This window comes from Pipra filicauda, unplaced genomic scaffold, assembly GCF_003945595.2.
Source record: "Pipra filicauda isolate LSUMZ 115617 unplaced genomic scaffold, ASM394559v2 scaffold51_size4534324_pilon, whole genome shotgun sequence".
NCBI lineage: Eukaryota > Metazoa > Chordata > Aves > Passeriformes > Pipridae > Pipra > Pipra filicauda.
In genome coordinates this window covers 487,939-514,224 of record NW_024104665.1, presented here as the reverse complement: position 1 = coordinate 514,224, position 26,286 = coordinate 487,939, and the positions used below count along the sequence as shown (strand labels likewise).

At 35.2% G+C, this 26,286-nt stretch overlaps 1 protein-coding gene across 3 annotated transcripts in view; it reads right to left on the bottom strand.

Moving 5' to 3' along the window:
- Positions 1-205: 205 nt before the first annotated feature.
- The window catches only part of UBR2 (ubiquitin protein ligase E3 component n-recognin 2), a 57,469-nt gene continuing 31,388 nt past the window's right edge, over positions 206-26,286 (bottom strand). For 2 of the 3 annotated variants that reach the window (XM_027750278.2, XM_027750279.2), the window contains exons 19-47: positions 25,146-25,268; positions 24,738-24,801; positions 24,319-24,443; positions 23,008-23,060; positions 22,649-22,751; positions 22,065-22,113; positions 21,480-21,634; positions 19,999-20,101; positions 19,155-19,264; positions 18,855-18,935; positions 17,867-18,048; positions 16,965-17,164; positions 15,996-16,089; positions 14,478-14,639; positions 14,027-14,124; positions 13,730-13,802; positions 12,854-13,002; positions 12,716-12,771; positions 12,178-12,274; positions 10,041-10,108; positions 9,392-9,527; positions 8,668-8,758; positions 7,725-7,855; positions 5,756-5,864; positions 5,453-5,509; positions 3,872-3,949; positions 3,441-3,611; positions 2,642-2,743; positions 206-1,864 (exon numbers count right to left, since the gene is read on the bottom strand). In XM_027750278.2, the coding sequence (XP_027606079.1) occupies positions 1,723-1,864; positions 2,642-2,743; positions 3,441-3,611; positions 3,872-3,949; positions 5,453-5,509; positions 5,756-5,864; positions 7,725-7,855; positions 8,668-8,758; positions 9,392-9,527; positions 10,041-10,108; positions 12,178-12,274; positions 12,716-12,771; positions 12,854-13,002; positions 13,730-13,802; positions 14,027-14,124; positions 14,478-14,639; positions 15,996-16,089; positions 16,965-17,164; positions 17,867-18,048; positions 18,855-18,935; positions 19,155-19,264; positions 19,999-20,101; positions 21,480-21,634; positions 22,065-22,113; positions 22,649-22,751; positions 23,008-23,060; positions 24,319-24,443; positions 24,738-24,801; positions 25,146-25,268 (3,162 nt within the window). In that variant the 3' untranslated portion in view covers positions 206-1,722. The other variant, XM_039386962.1, reaches the window with a different exon arrangement.

Below are 26,286 nucleotides of genomic sequence, written 5' to 3'. Positions count from 1 at the left end.
GTCACCAGAAAAGTGGGATTTCTAAGTACCATGCACAGAAAACTGTTGATACGTCAACCAGCTTCAGTAGGGGTAACCAGAGATAAAGCATTAATATCCTTTGCTCCATGTCTCTTCATAAGAAGTGACAGCAATATATAAATGATTCAATCTACAACAGGTAGTAGAGACAAAAGTAGTCTGTACTGTTTTTAAGAAAAGGAAATCCACATTCACCAAGTTTCTTTATTTCATACTTCACATCTTCACTCAATACTGTTACTGAATGTTTGAAAAATTGTCCTGTACACCATGAACATACAAAATTTATCTGAAGCATTAAATCTGTAAAAATAGGAACAATTCAGTCAGACCAAGTGTAACTGAAGACCTGGCAGACAGTAAAGGGAATTGCTTATCTGGGCAGAAGACGTAGTCAGAAATTAAGACTTAACTAAAAACCCCACAGATTATTAAGGAAACAGAACTATGTAAATTAAGATTTTACTAATTTGTCAGAAGATAGGAGAGAGAATTTTATTTTAAATCAGTAAGCATAATGTGACGTTTTAGAGACACGTTGGAGGTCTAATTACATACAACTAGAAAACTCACTGCCTTCAGGCACCCTCATATCAAGTGCAAATCTGCGCAGTTATAGAATATATTTATAAAATATACTATATGCAAACATCTTTACAGAGCTTTAAATCAAGCCAAAAGTAAATATACTTGATGGGACAACAGAAAAAAAAAAAAGAATCAATGCAAAAATGTGGGCAGTGTGATTGTGGCCCTTCAAAGCCAGAGGAAACTATTCCTTTTGTCTGCAACAAAAAGGAGATGGGATTTGCACCTTAAAAGTTGACTGTTAACAAAAATGAAGAAAATATCCTCTGTGATTCTGCAAATTAACATAAAATTAGCTTTTGTGACTTTTATGTGTTGTTATCTTAAAATAACTTCTAAAGCACAATGTCAACCCTTGAATACCAATAACCAATCACCTAATTGAAAGTGAAAGGGTTTCCCAGCTAAATTCAAATTAAAACCCACATAATTCTAAGGAGTGCAATGCTCTGGAGAAGGCTTTAAATTATTTTACTTGTAAAGCTAGTGTTAGTTTTTTTAGTTAAAAAACAACTGGAAGCAAGAAAGCTGCAAGAGTACGAATGACAAAATCATTTTAGATACACCAAGTGAAGGAGTGAATTATCCACTGATGCAGAGAGAAACATCCATTTGCTACATTATTTGCTTTCTTACTTCATTCCATTGCATGTACACACAGCTAAGTATTAAAATGCAGAATAATAAATAAAACGGCTCAGATTACTAGCATGGGGCAAAACACAATCCATAATTGTGCTCTATCTCGTTTCTGTTTCAGCAGTCTTTTTCTCTTGCATTTTATAAGAAAAATCATAGTCAGACTTCCAAAAAGAGTCATTCTTTTTTTATCAGAAACTTAAGTTCATTTGCCCAGGTTTATAACCCAAGACATTTCTGTGAAGGAAGCACAGTGCAAATTATAGGACTAATAAAACTTGCTTACATAGAAAGAAGTTTACTTGATTAATGTTAACTGGTATCTTTATGAAATACATTGTAAAACAAAGATTAAATAACAGGTTTGAGCTTGTTGGGGTTTTTTTCCTCAGACTTTTTTCCTTATCCCGCCTTTGAAAAGCTTACTGAATTACAAAAATCTTTAATAAAGTTCCAGTCTTCAGCAGATAACCATTATAAATGCTGCCAATCAATGCCAGCTAGTGTTTGATTTGCTTCTTGTGCATGTCCAATTTCCTCTGTGATACTGTGCTGCTGCCAGAGTTTTTGAATCTTTTTAAATCGCTCTTTGCACAGATGTAAGGGATTCCCACGTCTGAAAAGGAGATAACACTTATCAGGAATGATAAACCACTGCAGCTAAGCACAAACACTCAGGTGTGATATATTAAGTATTAGATAATACCCCTTAAAATACTACAATATTTAGATAACCCTTTAACATCATTCTCTTATCAGAGCAAATCAACAGATATTTGGATTAGTAAACTGTGGCGCTAGCTTGTCTGGTGCCCCACCCTTACAGCTCAACAGTTCCCTCCAGCCTTTGGGAACCTCCCATAAAGCCCACAGACCTCGGAATGTATGTTTTCAGCAATCTTTCCAGGCTGAACCAGTTCACATTTTCTGATTTTGACCAGTTTCAAAAGTAGCAAGCATTAACATTATCATGTCCCCAAATTATCCTCTCATAGGAAGCAGAGACGGGAGTTAAGACAGAGAACTACCTCATTAAATAAAACAATCTCATAGTATTTTTACTTGGTATTAAATTAACACAGGTTATCCACACAAATGCACTAGATACAAATTTTCAGCCTTAGTTTCTAGGCAACTTTACAGATGCTCAAAAGATTTAAATTTTTTACACTTCAGGACAACCGTTTATAACCTGGAAAAGGTCTTCCATTAAATATTTTGGACCTAAAAACATATATCAGCATTAAAATGTTTGAAGATATTAGATGCAGCAGGAACATCAAAATATGTTACCTATATAATTAAAATAAAGTGGTAACATAAAAAGTGTATTTTAGAAACCAGGTAGTTTCAAAATTCCTCTCTTTAAAGGATGCATTTTTTTAATATTTACCTGAGTCCCTGGTCTGTCTCTCCATAGTCATCAAGATAAGGAGGAGGATAAAAGCAGCCCTTTGTTTTCCCAGCTAAAAATAGCACCTGACATTCTCTTACCCTAGAGAAAAACCACAGAGAAGTTTTTAGGTATTGGTTTTTACATTATTAGTTTCCTATACTTCCATAAACACTGCTTTTCCAGTTCTTACCTACTTTCATTCTGTATAATCTGCATGTACAGATTTTTAACGGTACTTTTTTTTTTAAACTAAAGACCTCATTCTCTTCCCGTTATAACTTCTCCATAGTGGTTAAAAACAATGTAGTTCCATGTCACATTATTTGCAGTCTGTGTAAAATACTCAACAAAACCACAGCAAGAAAAAAACCCAATTTCACTTCCCACTAATCTTTGCCAAAGTGAAAATAGACATTATCTAATCTTTTCTTGTATGCAGCAAGACAGCTAAAGTGAATTTTCATGGTTTTAACAGCAGCAGCAGCAGCAATAACAAAATCAAAGTATTTACCTTCATCATTCTGTAATACTTAAGTAGAAATAAATGCACAGACAAAACAAATTCACTTGAAAATAAAATTCAGATTTTCTATGAAATTTAACTTCAAAGAAACAGCCTTTTAACCTTATACCAAAGCATAGGAAGACAAATACACTCTAGTTTTAGGGAACCCTATTGTTAACAAAACACTACCTTTACAAACCACCCCTGCAATCACATTTATAGAACTCCTAATTTCATGACTACACACACCACCTAACCCAGCAGTATGTGTAGAGGCATTCAGCTCCTTACCTAAGGAATATGCCCACTCCAGAACCACAAGTGTATGTATGTGCAGTACAGGCTCCAACATCTTCCCCTTCCAATTCAGTCTGACAGCAATAACTCTGAGAACACAGCATGGTCCCACACACAAGGCACAATGTTGGGGCTCTGCTTTTATCACCACCTGATTTCGGACACCTTTTGTTAAGCAAAAAAACCAAACCAAAACAAAAAGAAATTCACTGTATGTATTAACTCTAGATGGTAAAAAGATTCAAAAGTTAAGTTTCTACTTCACTGAAATACAGGGCAGTTTTGCTGACAAATGCTATGTGCCATTAACTTTATGATTCTCCATGCAACTTTCTGAGAGGATTAACTTTCAGGTTAGAGGTTTCCCAGGTCATTAAAAGGAGCAGAAGACTTCAGGGTCCTCGCTGTAATTGCATTCAACTTACGAGAAATTGGATGCTTGGTTAATGAGGCAGCTGTAGTCATCTGGAAGGTCTATTAATTTGTTGGATTCTCTTGCATAGCTAGAATAAAACAATCAAATCAACCACTCAAATTTCAATGAATAATACACAAGTGAATAATACACAAGTGAATTCATCAAACTCTTTCGTGTTTTCCTGATCCATCTATACAGCATCTGTGAATAATTAAATTTTTAAAGTTTTCCTCTTCTCTGCCATTCAGAGTGAAATGGGAACACATTAAAAAGGAACTCACAACATCTTTCAACTAAGCCACCTCCTGTTTTGTCACATTTTTTATTAATTTGACAAAAAAGAGGCAGAAAATCAGAAAAATACATGTCACATGTATACTTTCAGCAAAACCTCATTATGAGGTCACTACAGGTTTAACTAAATATTTGTTCTCCCTTATCAGTTTGCTTTCTATTTTTCTTTAGTCACTAATACTGAATGGAAAATAGTCTGACTCTCAAGTTCAGAGAACTTCTATCTTGCAGAGAATGAAACATTCATGCAATGAAAAGGATCTATTTAATACCAAATAGTTATATATTTAAAAATAACAGATACTATACACTTAATTTTAATAATCTTCAAGTCTAGGAATAATATAAATTAGACTATGAAACATAAACAGAGGTTTGTAACAGAAACAATGTACAAGAACGTGCTGAGAGGGAAAAAAATCACTATCAAGTCAGACATAATCTTGGGAAGAGCAGTTAAGAATCAGCAAAAGTAAAACATGGAAAAAATCCCAACAATTACAAGTAGCAGGAAATCAATTACACAGCCACAGTACTCTTATTGTATAAGATTCTGTTAATAGTCTGGTGTTTAACAGATGAAGTGATTAATTTTTATTTTTGTCACTTAGGCTTATTCTGTGTACAATGCTGAAAGATTAACTTTATGTATTTAGCACAGGAGATTAAAATGCAGGGATATGTTTACAATCACTGCACTGTGAACCTCACATTCATTTATAACTACCTGAATAATTGTTAACCACTATTTTTACCCAGCCTTCAGAAAGAACAACACCCAAAATGCTTTTCTACACCCACAAAGTAATAAACATGATTTAAATTCAAAATAATTGCTTAGCAAGAAAAAAATTTATGAAGAGTGAATTTTCTTTTTAGCAACTGACTCAGTGTTGGTTTCACTGAAGGAACTGGATTCTTTAAGAAGATAATTTAAAAACCTCTTCAATGCCTGTATTTTTAAACAAAGATTATATATGTCTTAGAGCAACAGCATATATTTTGAATCGGAAGGTACAAAATAATAGGAAATGTGAGAAGAAATTTTATGGCCTCTGATTACTGTGGGTCACTCTAAACAAAGGCAAAGTTAAATAGTACAGCTTTAAAATCTACTAATTTTAGCAATATTTACTTTTGTCATGAAATTCCCAATCTCTTTGCTTATCCCATAAATATTTTCGTCAGAACCGATACTGTGTTGTTATAAACACCCTTTACAAAAAAAATTTGAAGAAAACAGCAACATTAAAGTTTTTTCCCCTGTCTCTCCTTGAAATATGTCCATTTTTACCTGATAGCTTGTCTCTTGCCTTCCAGATACCTTTTTACTTCATTGTTACTGCACCAACTACAAGAAAGAAAAAAACTGGATTTTAACTTCAATGGATGATAAAAAAAACAAGTAAGAAAAAAATCCACAATACATATATTAAATAACTCTACAACCAAAATTATTTCTTTCAAAACACTTATTTCACAAACAGTTTTCAAAATCTACAATTTGCTTCCATATATGCATTCCTGGGAGAATACTTATACTACTATCTTGTGCGGGACTCATTATATTTAAACTAAGCATAAAAACACAACTTACCTTTCTATTAAAGTGTTCAGAATCTCACTGTTTTCTTGAAAAAGGCAAGTGAGGTTGTTTGGCAAGGAAAGATAGCTACATAAGTGTTCAAACTGGTTTGCTCCATTTACTGAAAAAGAAAAAAGTGTAATTCTCATAACTATGTTTTTAAAAATGACATTAACTACAATAAATTAAATACAGCTCTAAGTAATGGAACAGCTATCCTTTTCCTTTTTTTCAAAACTGTATTCTCCAGCACCCAAAACATGGCATGAAGATTGAAAGTGTTAAAGGCACCAGACAGCTATGCTGGAAAACTGCCAGTAAAGAAAAGCACCTTTCCTAAAATTTCCTCCCTAAGCATGTTTCAAGCATAGTCATATAAGAACCACAACTGAGAGCTGAACAGCCTTTACAACTTAATATGTCTTTGTTTCAATGTCGCCCAATAAATGGCTACTTCATGCTTCTTGTGACATGAATCAAGACAGGCAGTCAGTGACAGGCAGCATACCACAGCCTCAGGAAGAAATACAGGAATTGCAAATGCCTGCAATGCCAAACTTTACTAAAATATCTAGGACATAGCCCCAGACTGCCCTAATCACACTAGTCTACTGGTTTGACTCTCCTGGCCTCTGCTCTCCCAACTTTCAGGAAAAAGCATACCAGTACCTCTTCTGGGGAACAGCCTCTTTAGCTTCTGAGTAGAGGAGGGAAGAGAATTAGAATAAAAGCTGCACTCACTTCTCTCTCATGTCCAAGTAATTTCTGGTTTGCAATCCCCAGTAAAACACCAGAGAAAAGGAATATAAGCCAGTTGTGGGATCCGTGGATCCCGGAGCAGGGGAGTGGGAAAGGAACACAAAACACCCAGTGTCACGGGACACTGCCAGAACAGAACGTCTCGCAGTGGTGGGAAACTGCAGGGCCATCCAAGCACTTGGGGCTTGAGGATTGTAAAACAGAAATGAAGTAAAGCCTTTCTTTTTTGCTCTCTTACAACACATTCTTTAAAGGCCCATAGACCTACTGCCTGGAAGTACATCTGCACTTTGTACCTTAAAGTAACCATAAACAAAGAACTCAAGTGATCTCTACTGGTCCAGACTATGAACTTGAGAAACCTTTTTACAGAAAACAAAACCTCAGGAAAAGAGGTTTCTGTCTTTTGGCCTAACTGATGAAGTATCGTGATTGTTAAACAAAAAACAATAAAAAAATCTACAATTTACACACACCTTGTCAAGGAAACATTCTGAAAGTACCAAATCACAAACACGCCCATGACGAGACAACCACCATTCTTATGTCAGCTCAGCACCAAGTATCAGACTTTGTTTTTAACATGGCAGTCCTGATGTGCTGTGAACTTACTTATTATTAACATCTTCAGATTTACATTCTGTCCCTACACATGCCATATGTGGAGGGCAGTGAAGTATGTTACTAACATCAATTATCTGGGGTGTAACATAACGCAGTGTGTTTATGGAGAGATCATAGAATGGTTTGGGTTGGAAGGGACCTTAAAGACAATTTACTTCCAACCTCCCTGTCAAGAAGAGGGACACCTTCCACTAGACCAGATGACCAAGTTGCTCAAACTCCCATCCAGCCTGGCCTTGATATTAATTATTAGCGGATGCTGATTGAATGAAATCAATGCAAGGAAACGGTGGTCTCATTTGAAAATAGTAATCTATAGGAGCTTTGAAATAATCAAAATTTCCCTTATTAACAGAAGAGCATCAATTTCCGATTTAAGTAATCTAGAACAGTGTTTACCTCTATATTAAAAACACATTTTTAAAACAAACAAATTATTTTTTTTTGGTCTTTTTTGTTATGCTGATATGATTCTGCACTGGTAACAAGTCCACATTCATTCAATCGGTTCCTTCAGAAAAAAGAGTTTAAATGTACTTTATTTTGATCATTAATATTTATGTCTTAAAAAGCTGATTTAATACCAAGCAGACAGTACCTTGAATTTCTGAGGGTGCCGGGACTCCATTTAAGTAATGAAAAAACAAAGCAGAACATCTCAGGAAAGGCATGATTCCAGCTTTTAGATTCTTCCACAGGTGCCAGCCTGAGGAAATTTCTTTCAAGGCACTTAAGAGAAAACAATAAAAAAAAGTTTGCTTATATTTAATCATTTCAGTTTGAGAGCTATATTTAGTAAGCCTTCAGTCATATTGCATATTAAATTGCTGACTTCAGTTGAAACAATCATTATGCAAAGTGTTTATTTCAAAGAAAACTCCAAGAAAAACAATAAACTAGAGATCCATAAAAATGTAACCAGTAGGGACAGTACATTAAGGATAATTTTGCATGAACATTTCAGATCATAGAATCATAAAATGGTTGGGGTTGGAAGGGACCATAGAGATTATCTAGTTCCAACTCCACTGCCACGGGCAGGGACACCTTCCATTAGACAAGGTTGCTCCGAACTCCATCCAACCTGGCTTTGAACAATTCCAAGGATGGGCATCCACAGCTTCTCTGAGCAACCTATTCCAGGGCCTCACCACCCTCACAGTAAAGAATTTTTTCCTAATCACTAATCTAAACCTATTCTCTTCCATTTTGGAGCCATTCCTATCCCAACAAATTTTCTGTACTCAGACACTGCCAATTCCAGATTCTGCAAACTAACCAAAGAAAAAATGGTTCCAGAGAACAATCTTCATGAGCATGTATCTTCATGATCACAGAGAAATTTATAGGAATAGTTACTTAAGTGAATCTAGAAGTACTGGATAAGAAACAAGATACAAGAGCTCCCAAGTGAAAAGCGTCATCTTTGACCTCATTATTACATAGAATTTAGTCAGTAATAACTCAACTCAGTAACTCAACTCAGAACTCCTCAGTTGAGTCGAGGAGGGAGAAAAATATAACAAAATTTTCTCTTTTACCTTCCTGTACACTGGCAAAGAAATTTATACAGTGTAAGCACAGCTACTTCCTCTTCACTGTTAGTGTTTTCTTGATCCATGCCATTCTCTTCTGAAGAAGAAATAAATAAATAAGCAAGCTGTTTCATATATGCATGATTATAGAACAAGAATACATTTTTTTCAAGTTTTGATAAAAAATGCCCAAACTAAGTGAAATATTTCACTGGAATGGAATAGGATGTACTAGAAAAAAGTTTTCTGCTGCACATCCTATGTGGTAAGTTTATGCTATTGTCAGCTCCAGTGAGGTGTTGATTTACTTCTTGGATTGGCTGGGTTTCCCAATGTACTTGCTTGGAGTTCCTTGGTTTTGGCACACCATGCCTTATCCAGCTCCTCTTGCCAGAAGATACATTGATGCCTTAGTTTGCTAACTGCAACTTATTCATCATGTAATGCCTAAGCCAAATCTCTGCCATAAACACTTCCACATACTGGCTGGAAAGCTAGGATTCATGACTAGCTATGCTCCAAGAAACCTCCAGTGTTGAGCAATAAAGACAAGATGACTGAACTTGCATGAGTACAATTTATATATACACTCTGTGGACAGAAAGACAGAGCACCAACAACTGTGTTTTGCAACTATAAACTGCACACATTTACCAGCAGCATTGTAGCTTTTTCCTAAGTACAGATTTGAGGAATCATTTCAATAAAAGTTGAAAGAAAGTAGCATTACCTGTTGATGAGGTAAGTAAAATTTGTATTATGTGTGCCATAGTGACAAGATGAAACAGGTGAAGATCTCCAGTGCCAAGACTAACCCCTGAAAAATCCTGACAATGTATGGCAGGGAAAGAGAGCACCAAGCTTACCTGTAAAAGAAAACAAGGAAGCCGGTACATTCCTTCTCCTTTGGAATCTTTCCCTTTTCTTTGTTCATGCTGCAACTATGAAGCTACCCTTTGAAGGCAGACTTAAGGCTAATTTTGAAGCTAATTACACAGACATTATTTAAGAGAACAATGATTAACTATCAGGAGAGTTTTGAATAAGTTTGGGTTTTTTGGGTTTGTTGTTTTGTTGGTGGGGGTCTTTTTTGCCCCTATTTTTTGTTTGTGGGTTGTTGGAGGGGTTGGGTTTTATTTATTTTGGGGGTTTTTTTAACAGCCAAAGAGCATACATTCCACCTCATTCTACCCCTTTTATATATATATATATAGAAATACTTTAAACTAAAGAAATTTTTAAAATTTATTAAGTAGTGAAAAAATATTAAAAACCTGAACATTTTGAAAGGTTCCTAACTTAAAGAAAAAGTTTTCAATAATTTTTACATAGTGCCTACTTGATCAAAACATTATTAATACATATTATGGAATACATACCAATAAATGAAACATGTCAATATCAAGTATGCAAGGAAGATTTCCATTTTTTTCATTAGGCACCAGTGCTAAATATTTTGGAGAGGAAAAAAAAATTTAATTGAACATTTATATATGAAAATATTTTAGTGTACTTCAGTTACAAAATGAGAGCCATCTCCTTCATGTACATGCTTAAAAAAATACAAATGTACTTGTTTTGGACAGAAAGGAATCAATTCAGGAGTTGTTCAACACTATTGGAAAAGACTGTTGCCTATTTTACTCTATTGAAATGAAACAAAGTAGCCATTTGCTACTCCTATAGTAACTTTGTTTCATTTCTTGGGTTTCCAGTGGGAGATAAAATAAGTATCTAAAACGCTGCTCTGAGGCAGAAATAAGCTCAAACACTAGTGATTAAATAGGACAACTAATTGTTGCTAGACAGCTGCTCAAAGGTGCAATTTGCTTAACTTGACAAGATTCAGTGAACTTGCTCTACATAAATAATTTGCCTTATGGACTCAAAAATATACATACATTATTTTATCTCTAATTAAGAAAGAGTGAGATGTTGGTCTCTCCACCTCTGTAGTACTCACAGGAACCACAAATTATTAACTAAAGCACTCCAGCTGACAACAGAAATTCACACACAATAAATTCCAAGCACCTCCATCTAAAAGCAAACAATATAAATTGTTTTGAAAATGTTACTACATATTTTAAGTAACAATCAAGGAACAGTTGCAGACTTCTTTGCTCCAAGCAGTAAAATCTGATTTATAATAAAAGAGTTTCAATTGCAGCTATGGGTATAGTTTTACAATGCAGCTATAAGCATTAAGCTGCCAAGTTTAAAAACACTACTACAGTAAAAAATAGTCTCATCATAAGAACTTAAAAATACTTCAGTTGAAGACTACTGCTGTGCTGGCCAAAAAATTAATTAGTTGAAGATGTGACATTTTGAATCTATTTCTATTACTAAACATTTCATCACTACTCAGATTTTAAATGTTTTCCTTTTGTAAGCATGTAGCCACAGAACTCAACCCAAAAGTGTAATAAATGTTTCTATCAAAAACGTGACCAGAGCAAGGGATTTACTAAACCAAATTTCTTTTCAGTAAGTCATCTTTATGTATAGTTTATAGAATACTGACAGATCAAAGGCTAATAATTTTCCTTATTCCTAGCCTTGAAAAATAAAACAGCAGAAACTTTTTTCCTTCACACAAGTCAAAGCAGTACAGTTGCTTCTGTCAGTTGGAAGGAAGGAGAGCTTTGAAGAAACATTGATTCAAGTTTTCAAGAGTACCCAAACCACGCAGAACACCATATACCACTAAGTTCCAGTCAAATAGCTAGCAGCATCTGCTGTCCTGCTTCACTTAGAAAACGGCTCAACCATTACTGCCACGGACTGATGGCAATTAAGTTTTCCCCATAAAGCTGCCAACTGTTTGCTGAAGTAGGTGGTATCCATCTACCCGTAATTTTCAGTATACGAATGCATTTTAAAAGCTTCCCCGCTCTACTGACTGGAAACATTAAAGTTAACCCATTTCATAATACCCTTTCAGAATACTCCTCTCATGGACAATTACTGCATTAGGCTGAGCTTCAGACTGCTCGTCTGTATCTACTAATGCTTCAAGTTTAGAACATTTTGGCTGTTCTCATTAAAATTCACAATGAACATAGGACATCACATACTAAGTCCTGTCTTCCCACAGATTCTACTTTTCAAAGACAGAAAATTTTGCAGATATATTACAGACCTCCTGTTTCCTTTCCACACTATATTAATCTTAATTTCTTCAAATATAGATTTCCAGTGCATCCCTTTCGTGAAGGGCCACACTTCTTTCTCCTTTGCTCTAGGTATCTTTCTAAAAGGAAGAATCAATAGAAATCCTTCACAGCAAAATATCCATGCTTCCCTTGAAATGTATCTTGGAGCTGCAGACCAAAAGAAATGTCTCTTCTTTTTTCCATGGTATGACATGTATAGGTGGAAATACCAGCTCTCGGTCTGTTCCTTAAAACCAGTACATAAAATAATTTTCTAATCAATACTAACAGTCGTTCTGAAAGCATTTTTCTGTATCTGAATCTTTGCAAAAAAACCAGCATAAGGTGGTGAACTTACATGCTAATAGAGTACAAAAGTGACCCTGTACTGCTGAAAGAGATGAAACTGTCCAGTGAGCTGCTGCAAATCTTGTTAGCGACGTAAGGCAGTCATCCTTTAAAAACAAAAAAATAAGAGACACAGTCAACCAAGTTCCTCATGAAAAGAGGAAAGGCCTTTTGACATGAAAAGAAAGGCCTTTTGACTTACTGCATTTTTTTCAGGCTTCTCAACTGTAGTTTATGGGAGCAGTTGGACTGTGTAAGTGTATGACAGATACTTATTTTATGCAGATACACACAAGTTCCTTTCAGTATTATTATTTTGACTGTTACCATGAGAAACCACAACCTCACTAAATTATGTGTTTATAGGAAAAAAAGTAACAGTTTTTCTAGATTTGATTTTTAAATAGATTAAGAAATCAGATACAGATTGACTCAACAGTAGGATCCAACAAATAAAACTATCAAATAACTGTAACTTAAAATTTCACTAGTGAAGCACAATTCCCTCTTTTTTCCGATTCAAAGAGGAATTGCTATTTGATCCTTACCTGTCGACAAGGTAAATGGCCAAATAATGGTTTATCTTCATCAGCTAAAATTCGTTCTGTAAAAAAAAAATTCCATCTTGTGAGTTTAACTAAATTCTGAAAATCACGTAGAAAGGAGCAAAATGAATACATCAGTACCTATAGTCTGTATCGTGTAAGCACAGCTTCCCCAGCACATTATAGGTACACGGGGATCTTCTTCATTTGGATGAACCTTCAAGCCTACTTTGTATGTTGCCGTGCCAAAAGTTGTCAGCATCTCTTTTATGCTCTCAGAATAAGGATTCCTGAAACAAAGAAAACAATATTACTAATTCATTATTGTCTCCACTGGCAGCATAGTACTTTAATAATAAGCATTCATCCCCTACTGGATTTTTAAAATTTAAGTGACAACTCCAATATCCTTCCTTGGATCTGGTATTCAGTAACCTCTTTTTTTGTGACAGATATATTCCTAATTATCATTTTGATTATTTGATTGGAACCAATCTCATTTTTTAGTGTTAAGTATATTTAGTCTTCAAAAATTATTTAGTTAAGGCTAAATTACAAGAAATATGTGTGACTGATAGCTAAATCTGTTGTCAGCAGGGACAGATGCCTCACATCTTTGTGTCCACCTGGCAGACAATTGTCTGTACCATATAATAAGTTTTATAACTTTCTCTTCAAGTCAAGAAAGGGTAGAACCAAATACAAGCACACCATAACAGCTGAAATTACATATTAGCATACTCTCCATTTCATAGTCTTCCTTCATGCTAGAAAAAAAAGTACAGCATGTTCTCTGCATAACCACTTACCACATTTATCTCTTCAAATTCTACTGCATTACTTTGGACTTGTGGGTTGAACTTCAATACCATCATAATAATATAATTAATTTTTCTAATTAAAACAAAATCATATATTTGCCTTAATTATTGAGACCTAGCACAGAAGTTACATTCTATTTTCATATTATCATTTCATGATGAATTTTTAATAATTTATTAAGATGTAAATACATACTTCAGTTTGAAATCTGGTCTAAATCCTTCAGGTAATTGTAGCTGATCCATTTTTTCTGAATGACCAGAATGACCTGTACAAACAAAAAGTAGTAAATCACTGATTATTCATCTATACATGATTTTTACATTATAGAAAGGTGAGGAAGCACAACATCAGAAACTGAAATTCCAAGCTGTTCTTGCCACTTATGCCATCATCTCTTAACTCCATTCTGGTAGAACGGATATGGTCGCTTCTTTTCCATGAATATTATAACGTCTTCACATATAAATATAAAGATTTCTTCTGACTTACTTGCAGAGTCTTCATTTCGAAGCAAATGCAGTGCTTTTATTTGCTGGGATACTCTTTTGATCCACTGAGTTAGGTTTGGTTGGCCTGAAAAGTCTAACCTGTCAAAAAAAATCCCAACAAACAATTAAAAACAATTTATATACAGAATTACAATTTTAGAGGCATTCTATGCTCTTCTGTTTCTCAACAGGCTCTTTTCCCTGCTGCCCAGGTATTTTTCTACATTCAGTTCTTTTTCTGCAGGTCCTATGCTTTCCTGTCCTTTCATGCTCTAAATTCCGTAACACACAATAACAAAGTAAATTCCATAAACCAAAATAAGCAGGCAGGCAATCCATTTGAGTTTATCAAAACAGAGGATAATAAACATTCAGGAGGGTTTTCTGGGGTGTAGCTTGTTTGGGACCTTGTTTTTTACATTTATTAAAGGACATTCATAAAGCAAACAGACCTGTTGAACAAAACTCTCGGTGGAGGAAGCAGAGGAATAACAGTATTGCTTAAGCATTCACAAAGTGGGCAAAGGAATTCACCATTTTCTACATCGTAACTTGTGTGTACTCGCAATCTTTGCTGTCTTCGTTGCTCTTTCGCTTGGACTGCATCAAAATACCTTTAGAAAACAGCAAGACATTAGTGGCAAATTATTAAAACATTACTTTAACATAAAAATTCAAGAATTCTCAGGAAGACACAGTTTTGCCTTTTCCCAGATATAGGTAAGAGAATTATCTGAAGGAAAAAGCTCTACCCTCTGACTGATTAAGTATTACTACCTCCAGCTATCCCCAGTTTTTGGGTGCCAAAATCCCCCAAAGTGCTGAAGTTCCCCGGGCTGTTAAAATCATGTTTAAGACTTTGGCAATTTCCAGAGGAAGAGGTAGATAGAAGGTTGAAGGATTAAAAGAAAAAAAAAAAAGCCTCATTTTTACATAAAATGTTTAGGGAGCATGAGCATTATCTGTGGGCATATTTCATTATAGGCCACAACCAAAACAGAGGAGCAACTGGAAAAACTGGTGGCTGAATCCTCTATGGAAAAGAAACTGAATTCACTGCTTTGCTAAATGCAACTCCTATTCCAGAAGCCTATGATGTGGTTTAAACCATGCCAACCAACGACCCCCAAATGATCTGTACAGGCCTCTAAGGACGTTTCCAGGAGATAATGGAACCCACACAGGACTGTGAGCAGTGATATCAAACACGACAAATGAAACCAGTGTGTGGTTATAGCCACAGAATCTCTGGGAGCTCCGAACACTCTTCACACACAAGGCAGAATTTGAAATTAGGCACTTCAGAAGCCATGCCAAGGACCAAAGCAAGAGCCTCATCCAAGTCAGAGGCTTGAACGGTTTGCATTTGTCACAAGGCACAGGCCCCACACAGAACGAAGCATGTTTATACACCTCCAAAAATCAAAGAATAAAAATAACCAGAAAAAGCTTTATTAAAAAACTAAGAACAAAGGACAAAACTGAGTTTATGTTGAAGATGAACTTGAACTAGGTTGCAGATGTTTCTACTTCAAATTAAACATGTCGGAGGAATTAAGAGTGCAAGAGATGCACTGTCATTTAAAACTCCAGTAGAGAGCAAAAGAAGCAGCAAAAACATGTCTATCAGTGAACTGCAAAAAATTTGAGCTTCAGTGTTCAGATACATGTGCACCACAGGGAATTATGCATTGAGATAAACAAGCAAATGGAATGAAAGCTGCCATGTATGGCTTTGGATTCTTCTTTACCGAGATGACAGACAGCAAATGAAAATTATTTTGAACATATTTACAGCATTTGATTTCTACTTCTTTTTTCCAACAGAAAGCTGTTTTAATCACTTTATGAAATTACTTTTTACGTTTACTACATGGTAGTAATTTTGCCATTAAAATGAGTGCTATTAGGCAAACTGATAACATAACAAACATGCTATTTGGACTAAAAACTTAAATATAGCCTTTTACCTTTGCCAACAATGAGCGTGCATAATATGCCCACAGCTACCCGTGTGTGTTCCACATGACAGATCTGGGTGCATGAATAATGGGTCATACTTTTCTGTATTTAAAACAAAACAAAACAAAACAACTTTGAAATAAACATTTATCAAACGACTTAACTGCAAATTGATGTTACCACAATCACATTATTATTTAACTTTATCACAGAATTGTAACTCATTTGATGAAGCATAGAACACATTACTAATCCACAACAGCTTAAAACTGTTTAGATCATTTACAAGCATCATGTAAATTTTGTTTTGAGTGTGTGTGTGTGCTGTACTTAAGAATTCAAACCAAGCTTTTGGAGGCCTTGGTAAAACCCCTAAGATTTACCTGCAGTTTTGGTGGTTCGGTACCACCACACAATGAGTTCAAAAACATTAATTTTCAGAGCGAGAGTGCAAAACAATTCAGGGCATAGATTTTTCTATGTGTTTACACATACATAATCCAGAGAAGCCTTTCTAACAACTCTATTGCTCACTGTGATCTGTTTTACAAAGTACCTAAATCCAAGATTTTTTTATTATTGCTAAGTGGCATTTCAGAGGATATAACTGAGAGGAAGAAAACGTACATCTTGTGCTTTTACAGCATTACATCAACACCTCCTCTCTCTCTAATGTTACAGGCATCGTTTAAGAACAAACACTTCTGATTTTAAGGGTTTTTTAACAGTTATAAATAATTTGTCACAAATGAATGGCAGAACATTTAGATCATGCTTTGCAGTGATTTACATTGTTTAGAACACACATTTCTACCTCACTAAAAAGATGGGGAGTTTTGCTACTGATTACAAAGAAGCCTTCCACAAACACACAGTTAACATAAGAAGGCTATGTCACTGTCTCAAAGGAACACGTGAGGTTGTCACACTGACTCCAACATTCTTTAACATTAAAGACAACTATGAACAGTTCTTACCAGGGTCTGGAGTAATTTTGTTTCTATTTTTAGACAACACAGTTGATCGCTGGATAAATGCTGCCAAGACCATAGCCCTGCTGTCCACTTTAACTTCTTGCTCCTCCTGACACAATATACACATAACAACCTGCCTGGGTTCAGCTACTCTAGTTTGCTCTGGTCCCAAGGCTGTGAGTTTTGCATCTGAAATTACAGGGCTACAATATTGAAAGAATATTAGTAAGCAAATTATTTGAAAAACATTCCAATTCAGATCATGATTTAAGTGTGATGAATGAGTTTTCTAGATTTATGATAAATGCTGACAAAAAACAGTTTGGGCATTTATAAAACAATTCCTATGTTCCCAGAAATAGCACATACTTTCTAGAAAAAAATTCATACCCTCCCAATAGTATAACCCACTCCAGTGTAACACAGAAATTAAATGTGTAGTCCTCCGTCATCCCCATCCCTTAAGTGTCTGACACGAATTTTGAAAACACTTTCCACTTCCCCACAAATCATTAGCATACTTCAGTTCATATTTCCAGCTACAAGCAGATTTTCTTCCAGATCTTCAACCAACATATAATCAGCTATTTCCAATTTACTATGTTTAATAGCATAGTCTCTTCAGTGTCATTAATCATTTGCTGGATGATTTTGTACAAAGAATTATTTGCCTGTTTATGTTGAGCACTATGAGGATGCGACAAGGGAGGAATCAATATTTATCCCACCATCTTGACAGAGAAGGGGAGGAAAGCATTCTATTTACTACTGTGTTTTTGTCTCAAAAACTTATGAATAGTTTTTCATCCAGACAAAAAGAAAAAAAGAGCTTTTTAAAGCAGTAACAGTGGGACAATTTTATGCTAAAGTCAATGGGGGAAAACATTTAAATGAGATTCCTTTACCTATTTTCATGTACTCCGGAGGTTGATGTATCTAGCTCATCCAAAGTTTGCTGGAAGAGTTCTTTGTTTTCATTGATGAAGTGCCGCTGCATCTCGGACATCTGAGCCATGATCTTTTCCCTGCGCAATCTGGCAATCTCAGCTTTTCGCTTCCTTTCAGCTTTGTCTTTATCACGTGAACTCTGAAATTGTATTGTTCATTCAGCCATTTTTAAAATCTTGTTGCAACAGGTAAGTTATTTTAGTTACTGCTTGGTGTAATGGACTAACCTCCAAATTTTAGCTACTGCTATGTGTAACTTGTACTAACCTCCAAACAATGAAAATCTCATAAAAAGACACAAGAAAAGTCTACCAAAGAGTTATTTTGTGCCCTCTTTTCTTTAGCTCATGTTCAGTGCCAGGCAGAACTGCAGATCCAGAAGGGTAACCTCCTCCCCTCAACATTTAACTGTATTTTGTATTTCTCTTCCCTTTAGTCATTCATAAGACAAGAAGGTAAGGAAGTGACAGGTCTCGTCTCTAGTATTACTCTCCCTCCACACTACCTGTACTCCTAACTAAGGTCTTTGTGTAGTATCTTGTGTAGACATCTTTGTGTCATGTTGAGCTAAACAAATGGGCAGAGCTTACCTAGAATAACCTGCATGGTAAAAGTACACAGATACTATTTCTTTTAGCAACTTTCCATGCAGTTTGAGATTATGGGAAGAGTAGAAACATTTCATGCTGTGATGAGTAATACAAACAATTCTAAGGGGTAAACTTGCAGAAGATTTGGAGACTACAATATATAAAACAAACAAAAACAGCCCAGGAACTCTACCAATAGGCCTTTCAAACAAATGGGTTTGAGCTGTGAGACAGAATTTCAGAAATCACTGATGTTTCCCACCTTTGATTAAGAGCTACAATTAGAAATACAGTTCTTTGCTAGTCAGAACCCAGACATGTTCTAGATCAGCTAACTGTTACAGCTTGCTTTTACCTCCTCCATAATATTGCCTTCTGTTTCGGCCACGGGACTCGAAGAAGAGCTTTCTCTTAGCTTTTTAATAGTATTAAAAGTCTGTAAGAAAGAATACAACATTTAATTTGTTTGTGACATGAGAATATAACTGTGTATAATACAATGCTGTCCAGATAACATGCAATGTTGGATTCCAGAGGAGGAAAAATGTAGCTACAACAAATCAACACGGGAAATAAGGAAATCATTACAATATAATTAGGAAAGTTGCAAAAATCTTACTCCCATAATTTTTGGGGTAATATAAAATACATTTACCTTCAATATCCATCTGATCATGTCCTTGTGCACTTCCAGATGAGGTGCATTTTGCAGTGTTTCTAGCATAGCTAGTATGCTAGGGGAATTACTAGGTGCCTCTCCTGGTTCTGAGACAAATATTACAATGACAACTGATTATACCATTACTCAACAAATTATTCATTCATTAACATTACAAACAAAAATCACCAACACTTGTTCAGTAGCTGAAGAATTCCTTCAGCAAACAGGCACAATATAACTTTTAATTCCCCCCATTGCAAACATTTTCACGAATAACCTCTAAATCCTGAAAAGTTAGAGGAAACCTCTAAATCCTGAAAGTCTTGCTTACAGACTATATTTTCTTACAAGAGAAATGCACTGTATGTGCTCCCTTGCTGTTTTCATCTTGGGAGCTGCTATGTAGAATTTCCAATATTTTATTTCCCGTTATTTTAAATGGAAGAGTCTTAGCAACTTTCATACGTTAGCAAAACTAGAGGCTCTAGTCAGAAGATACAAAGGAGAGTCAAGATTAAAAGAATCTTTAAGAATGCAACTATTGTTTCTGCAATTGCATCTAATCCTGTACAGCAATCTTTGTTGAGATGCTGCTTAAAGATATTAACAATTAGGTTTAGTGGGAATTATTCAACTTCCGGATTTCTACCATCATAGAATTGCTACCATCATAGAATCTACACATATGTAAAGCATGGATCTATAGTTAACTTGGTAAAATTTTGATGGATAAATAAATATACTCTTCTGGTAAATGCCGTTTCAGAAGAATAAAATACGAGATCCTGGCATTTTCAGTTATTTCAGATTTGCCATAAATTTGAAAAGAAAAGCATACTTGATATTTTCTGAGTGAAGGTAAATGTTACAACGTTCTCCTCACTGAGATTCTCCAGATGCTGTTTTTCTTCTTGTAAAGCCATTCCAATTAAATGCAAAACCTAGGTACAAATTACGAATTTTAGTTCTTTCCTTAAATAATTCATATAATCTAGTTATACAGTTTGGGTAATTAATTAAGAGGCAGGGAAGTCATACAATACAATTATATAATAAGAATATATTTGCAGTTATTTCCATATACAGAATTCCAAAGCTACACAGGAGCAATAGTGTTTGTTTGGAACTTTACCACATAAAACCCACATTGTACTACTTGTATCTTTCTGTTTGCTGTCCTGACTAGTGAGGGAGAAGTCAGTGCTTCTTAGCTTTCTCCCTGGCAATGGCTTGTTATTATCTCAAGTCTATGGACAGAAGCACGATGCACACTTTATATCCTTTAAACATACAAAATTTACTGACAAAAACTTAGACATTTTAAACAGAATTCTCTCTCTAGAAACACATTTTAAAATAATGCTAATTTTTATGTCAGTGAAAAGCTGCAATCCCCTTGCACTTAAAGTAAGGGAAATTCTGTTCTTTAAGGGGGAAATTCCAATTTAGCACTCTAACAGTCCGAATGGTATTTTAAAGCTGAAATACTTCAATCTTGGTGGTGAACTCTGTCATGCTGAATCAGCCATTTTGCAACCCTATGCAAATTGGCAGGATGCTCCAGACATAAAGCATTACTGAATGCCTGGACTCAATAATGAAATCCACATAAGGAAAGGATAATCACCTGAAAATTTTTAACAGAACTGGAATGCAACAGTCTAAGCATCTACAGAAAAACTGGTAAAACCTGATGAGAGTCTTGAAGTTTTTAAAATTTAATTACACAGTCAATTTTTCCTCAGTCTATCACATCTATTTAACAAGGTCTCATTGGATATGGGCCATTTCCTCTTGCAGATGTCTCATATCAACCTTTGCATGATCTTCCAAGACAAGAGCAGTTGACTTGAGAAAAATAAGTCAAGTTTCCCAAAGCTGATACATTGTCAAGTTAGAAAACTCTTTTGTGCACTTCTATGATTTTTTTTAAAGTGATTTAGCTTAAACTGAAATAACCAAATGAACATCAAAAAAAAAAAATAATCAATGTCTACTTAATATGCAATAACTCAGATTAACTGGTTCTCTACCACAATGAACACTATTTCAACTGATTCAAGCAGAATTCTCTCCTCTTGTGTGCATCACATTAGAAATTTACCTGGGCCTTCTAATAACTTTTAAAAATAAACTGCATTGGAGCCAGAAGAGTTTCCCTAGTTCTGTATGTCAGCAAACACCCTCCATTTCTCATTCAGAGTATTCTGTATATTTCAGATACCAAGTAAACAACTTTTATCCATAAAACCATGTTAAAGTGCTAAAATAAATATTCCCTCATTAGCATAAGCATTATTTTAAACAAAAAACCCATACCCTTTGCAGCATGGACTCCGACCAGGCATAGCCATTGTGTTCTACTGCCCACTGCAGTATAGTTCCCATAATGCACAGCATCACATCAGACTGCAGAATATTAACCAGACTGGCAAAAAGTGGGCAGAAAGGAGGAAGAGCTGGTGGTGGAAGTGCTGAAAGGGAAATTTGTGTGTTTGACATTTCTCCAAGATTTGCAACACCCATATAAAATGTCTGACTGAACAGCTTAACCCAAGACAGGGGGGTAGGAACTACATGATCTTTAAGGTTCCTTCCAACCCAAACCATTCTACGATCCTAAGGTAGAACTCAATTGCTTGATAAAGAGTATTGCTGATAACAGGCTACAACATTCCATGTAGCTTGCATGTAACAGAAAAGCCAAAAGAATAAGCTCTCCAGAAGGCGAGTTCCATGAAAGATGAGATCCCCGTCTACAGCCAGGGAGACATAAGGGAAATTGCTACATTTTCAACCAATTTCTACTCTAGCCCAGGAACAGGCTGTTAGTCTTAAGTTTCAGGGCAATACACAGCTCAATATGTGATTCCTTCTTCTACCATCTTCTCTTAAAAAAAATACCTGTATCTTCTCTGTTCTGTCTTTTCAGCTTTCTTTGTGCTTCCTCTGCCTGAAATAGAAGAACAATGCCAGCATTACTCAAAACCCATACAAATATAAAACTAATAAAAAAAGCATTCATGCTTTACTCCATTGTTACTGTTTTTTTCCCTTTTTTCCCAGCCTTAAATAAACATGAAAGCTTTCATGTCTTTTCAATTTATGTTCTACTTGTAAAGTAGGCCACGAAGCTTCAAAATTAATCTTTCATCCTGAGCCAGCCTGGACTCTTTTTCTAGCATAAGATTGTAAGACAACTCTGAGCTAAAGCGGCAATTTCCATAAATCTAAGGGAAAAACAGGTTGCTTTAAATACTTTCAGTAACATAAGATGTAAGAGAAGCCACAGACAAGCTCCTGAAGGCCCACTGATTTCAATAGCTCTGTATAGGGCACAGGATCCAGCGGCACAGCAAAATCTTGGGCAATTTTGTTAACGTTCTCAAATATATAGCTGATAACACTTCTTCCCAGAACTAAGCTTTGGAAAAAGACAAACAAAAAAAGACACAAAATAAACCCCAGAAAATTAAATTACTAGTTACCTTTGATTGCTCTGCCCTTGAAAAGTGATAGAAATACAGATTGAAGTTCTTGGCACATTCTGGTTTTAACTCATACAGCCCTCTGCCTGTTAATCCAGGTTTCCTACCAAAAACCAAACCAAACACCTTATGTCCATTGGTTATTAACATCTGAGAATAAACAGTTAAGTAGAACAGCTAAAAACCACTGCTCAAGAGGCATTCTAGAAAACAAGTAAGTAACAGGATTAAGAATTCTGCATGTGAGTAAAGCCATGAGAAACTGCCACAACCCAGCCCTCTTTCTTTTATTCTCTCATTTTCACTAATTTAGCCATTCCATTTCTAAAGCTGAAATATTAGAATAGAGGGAAACATACTTGAAACATGCCACTTCTTCAATCACACTTTCCATTCCTGTCTCTCTGTTCTCCTACAATTGAGTGAAAAGGCAAGACAGTGTGTTACTGTAGTTCTTGGATTAAACACGTTCAAATATCATACAATACTACAGTAAGCATGCAAAATGAATGTAGTGCAAAGTCATTTTACTGGCACCCAAGAGAACACTAAAGCACATAACATGAAAATACAGTCAGGAATACCATCTCTGCATTTACATTTTTAACAAGTCATGTCATTCTAAGTGCTTAATTTTTATTGTTTTTCCCTGTCATAATGAACTTGGATGTAAAATAAATAAATAAATAAAACCTGAAGCTAGCATACTGAGCTTATCTTTGGAATACACAGTCAGTATTTCTGGTTTCTAGGCCTTTAAACTGAAATAAATATAGGCAAGCTAAAAAAACAAGTTACTGAAAAATGATAAAACAACCACAAAAGGCAGCAGGAGACATCAGCTCAAATATGTAACGCTACTTCATACACAAATTGCCTTTTACTATTCCCATTCCCTTCATGCAATACATATTCACAGCAGTTAACATGCAAAGGAAAAAAGACTGACAATACAGTTTGGAACTCTAAATTAAATCCCAGTTTGCTCTTTCATCCAACCTTAAATTATTTTTAAATAATTTTAAAATTTAACTTTTCAAATTCTTTAAGATATTTAGAACAAAGAAAAGTATTTCAGAATCTATCTGTACAGTTAAATAAACTATTGAATTCTGACTGTCTTCAGAAATCATGTTTAAAAGATTGCTTCAAAAATATTAAAAAGGAAGCTTTGCTATCCTACAGAAGCACTCCTAATAGAATTCACATAAGTGCTTCTGTTCATGCAAATGAACCATTCATGTTACACAAGTCATAATGCTGTGTCTGATTCCATGTCTTTTCACTTATTGTTAGGCATTAAAATATAACAGCTTATATTTTTGGATAGTTCTAACAACCCACTTCCATACATCTAATTCAGGGTTTACAAGCAGCCTGCAGAGACAGCCGGCCAGATGGCCAGATAAGGAACAGCATTAAAAAGAGAAAGGAGCTGAAGAAGCTCTCAGGTTCCTGCCTCTTTCATATGTTATTCCTTCCTTATCTCTTTCCTACCTTCTCCGTGAGAATTATTACTCTGTACTTATGCTAACCTTGCTCTGAGCACAATCATGCTGCTCCCATTCCATCCATCCCACATTAAGTGAAATGAACTTGCGTAAGGAAAATTTTCAGCAATCAGCTTTAAAAAGTAAAGTTGCTTCCCTCCTCCAGGCCAAGTTACTTACATCTTCAGGTAATGCTTTCACCAATTCACTGTGAGCCATTGGCCTGATGCTCAGCTGATGGATGATCTCTCGTTTGATTTCATCTGTTGCATTTACCTGTCCTATTCCTGGACTGAATCTTTCACCTGTAGAAATAAAATACTTCATTTTTTTCAGGATTTTAAACTTCTTTTGTCTTTTTCTGCAAGTTAAAGGCTGGAAAATAGGCCACCTTCTGTAGAATCTTGTGTTCATACACCAGGGTTCAAAAATTCATTACATTAATCTAAGCTAGTTTTGAGGCTTTTCTCCTAGGAAAGAAGTCAGAACTACATGAAGCCCACAACAGAAATGAACTTGAGATGGAAACGATGAATGTTCATTCCAGACCATTAAAGGGACTAAATTTAAAAAATTAATTAAATACATTCTGAACTTACCAACAATCATTATAATGAGGTATAGCATCTCTTCTATAAGAGTATTATTTTGTTGAACAACATCCTGAAACAATCAAAAAAAGAATTTATAATTTTCAATTAAAAGAATTATTCCATATACTGAAAATACTTTTTCACTGATTCAAAACATTGCTTGTTTTCACCCTTAGCACTCCCAAATTAAGCTATGCTGAACTGCAATCGTAAGTGCAAAAATTATGCAACACTTTCTGACATTTACCAGTTTGACAGGTAAAAATATTTATGTATATTTCAAACTAGCCAAATGAAATTAAAATAGGATAGGTTTTGCTTTTTTATCAAGAAATCGCTCAGTCTCAGCACAACAGCATCTGATACACTTTGAAAAAAAGTGTAAGTTTTCTATAGCAGTAATACATAAAATACCTTGTTAGTATTTTCTGAGCTAAATCTTTTCCCATAGTCTGGAGTACTAAATATCTGATAAAGTTCAAAGCGACTCAGCATTATCATCAAGAAGTGATTTGGATCCATCATAGACACACCTGTCTATTAAAAGAAAAGAAGATTATAAGCAGAAAATAGATTTCATGTTATTATAGCGTGTTTGTATATTTCTATATGATGTCCACAGCATATTCTTTATGAAATTCATTCCTTTCTCAATCTTGGGCATGAAGACTTAATGACTTAAATTTACACCCTTAGGACTCCAAAACAAGAAGTGTCAGCACATTTGACAAGCTGAATCCTATGCTTTATCAGTAATTCCCGATGCTCTTTTAAAGGCATCACGTAAAATACTCAGGGTTATTCCTTCTATCTGAAACAGTCTAAATAAAATTCAGTGAAAGACTTGTTTGCTTTTTCTCTCCAATCTTGCTCCTGCTGGCTCAACTTAAGGCATAATATCACTTAGTATATAACACTGAAGATTTTAAAAACAAATTCCAATCCTCAAAAGAATGGCTGAAGATTTTATAGCAAAACTTCCCAAACCTTCTTGGAAAGAAAAATATTAATGTTTTAACGCAGCACAAACACTGACTTCCGTTTCTGAAAACTACTGGCTAAAGTTTTTTCTGTTTATTAAACAAGATATCTAAGTTAGTCAATTATAAAAATTTGTTGTTAGTTCACTATTGCTAATGGGACCATCTTTAAGACAGAATAATTTCCAACACAGCTAAAGTATATCTATCCAAATGGGCAGCTGCAGATGATCATTAAAAAATAGTGGCAGATCAAGCCTCAGTGAAATATGTCTGAAAGCAGAAGTAACTTGGGGCATTTGTATCCTACTGGGTATTGCTAACTCTAGGTAAGATTTGAGGAACTTCCTGAGAATATATTTTGCTGCCCATGTGAACTATGCACCCTGAGCTGCAAATGTCAGCTTACATTGCTCTCAGCGCAGAAGTATTGAATCTGCGTCAGAGCTAAATAGACTGGCAGATTTGCAAAATCTCTTCTGAAGGATGAAAAATAAATCAAAGGGGTTTCACTTTCTGCCCAGTATTTTAAACACCAACTTTGAAGAGAGAGAAAAGAGCCAACACATACCCTG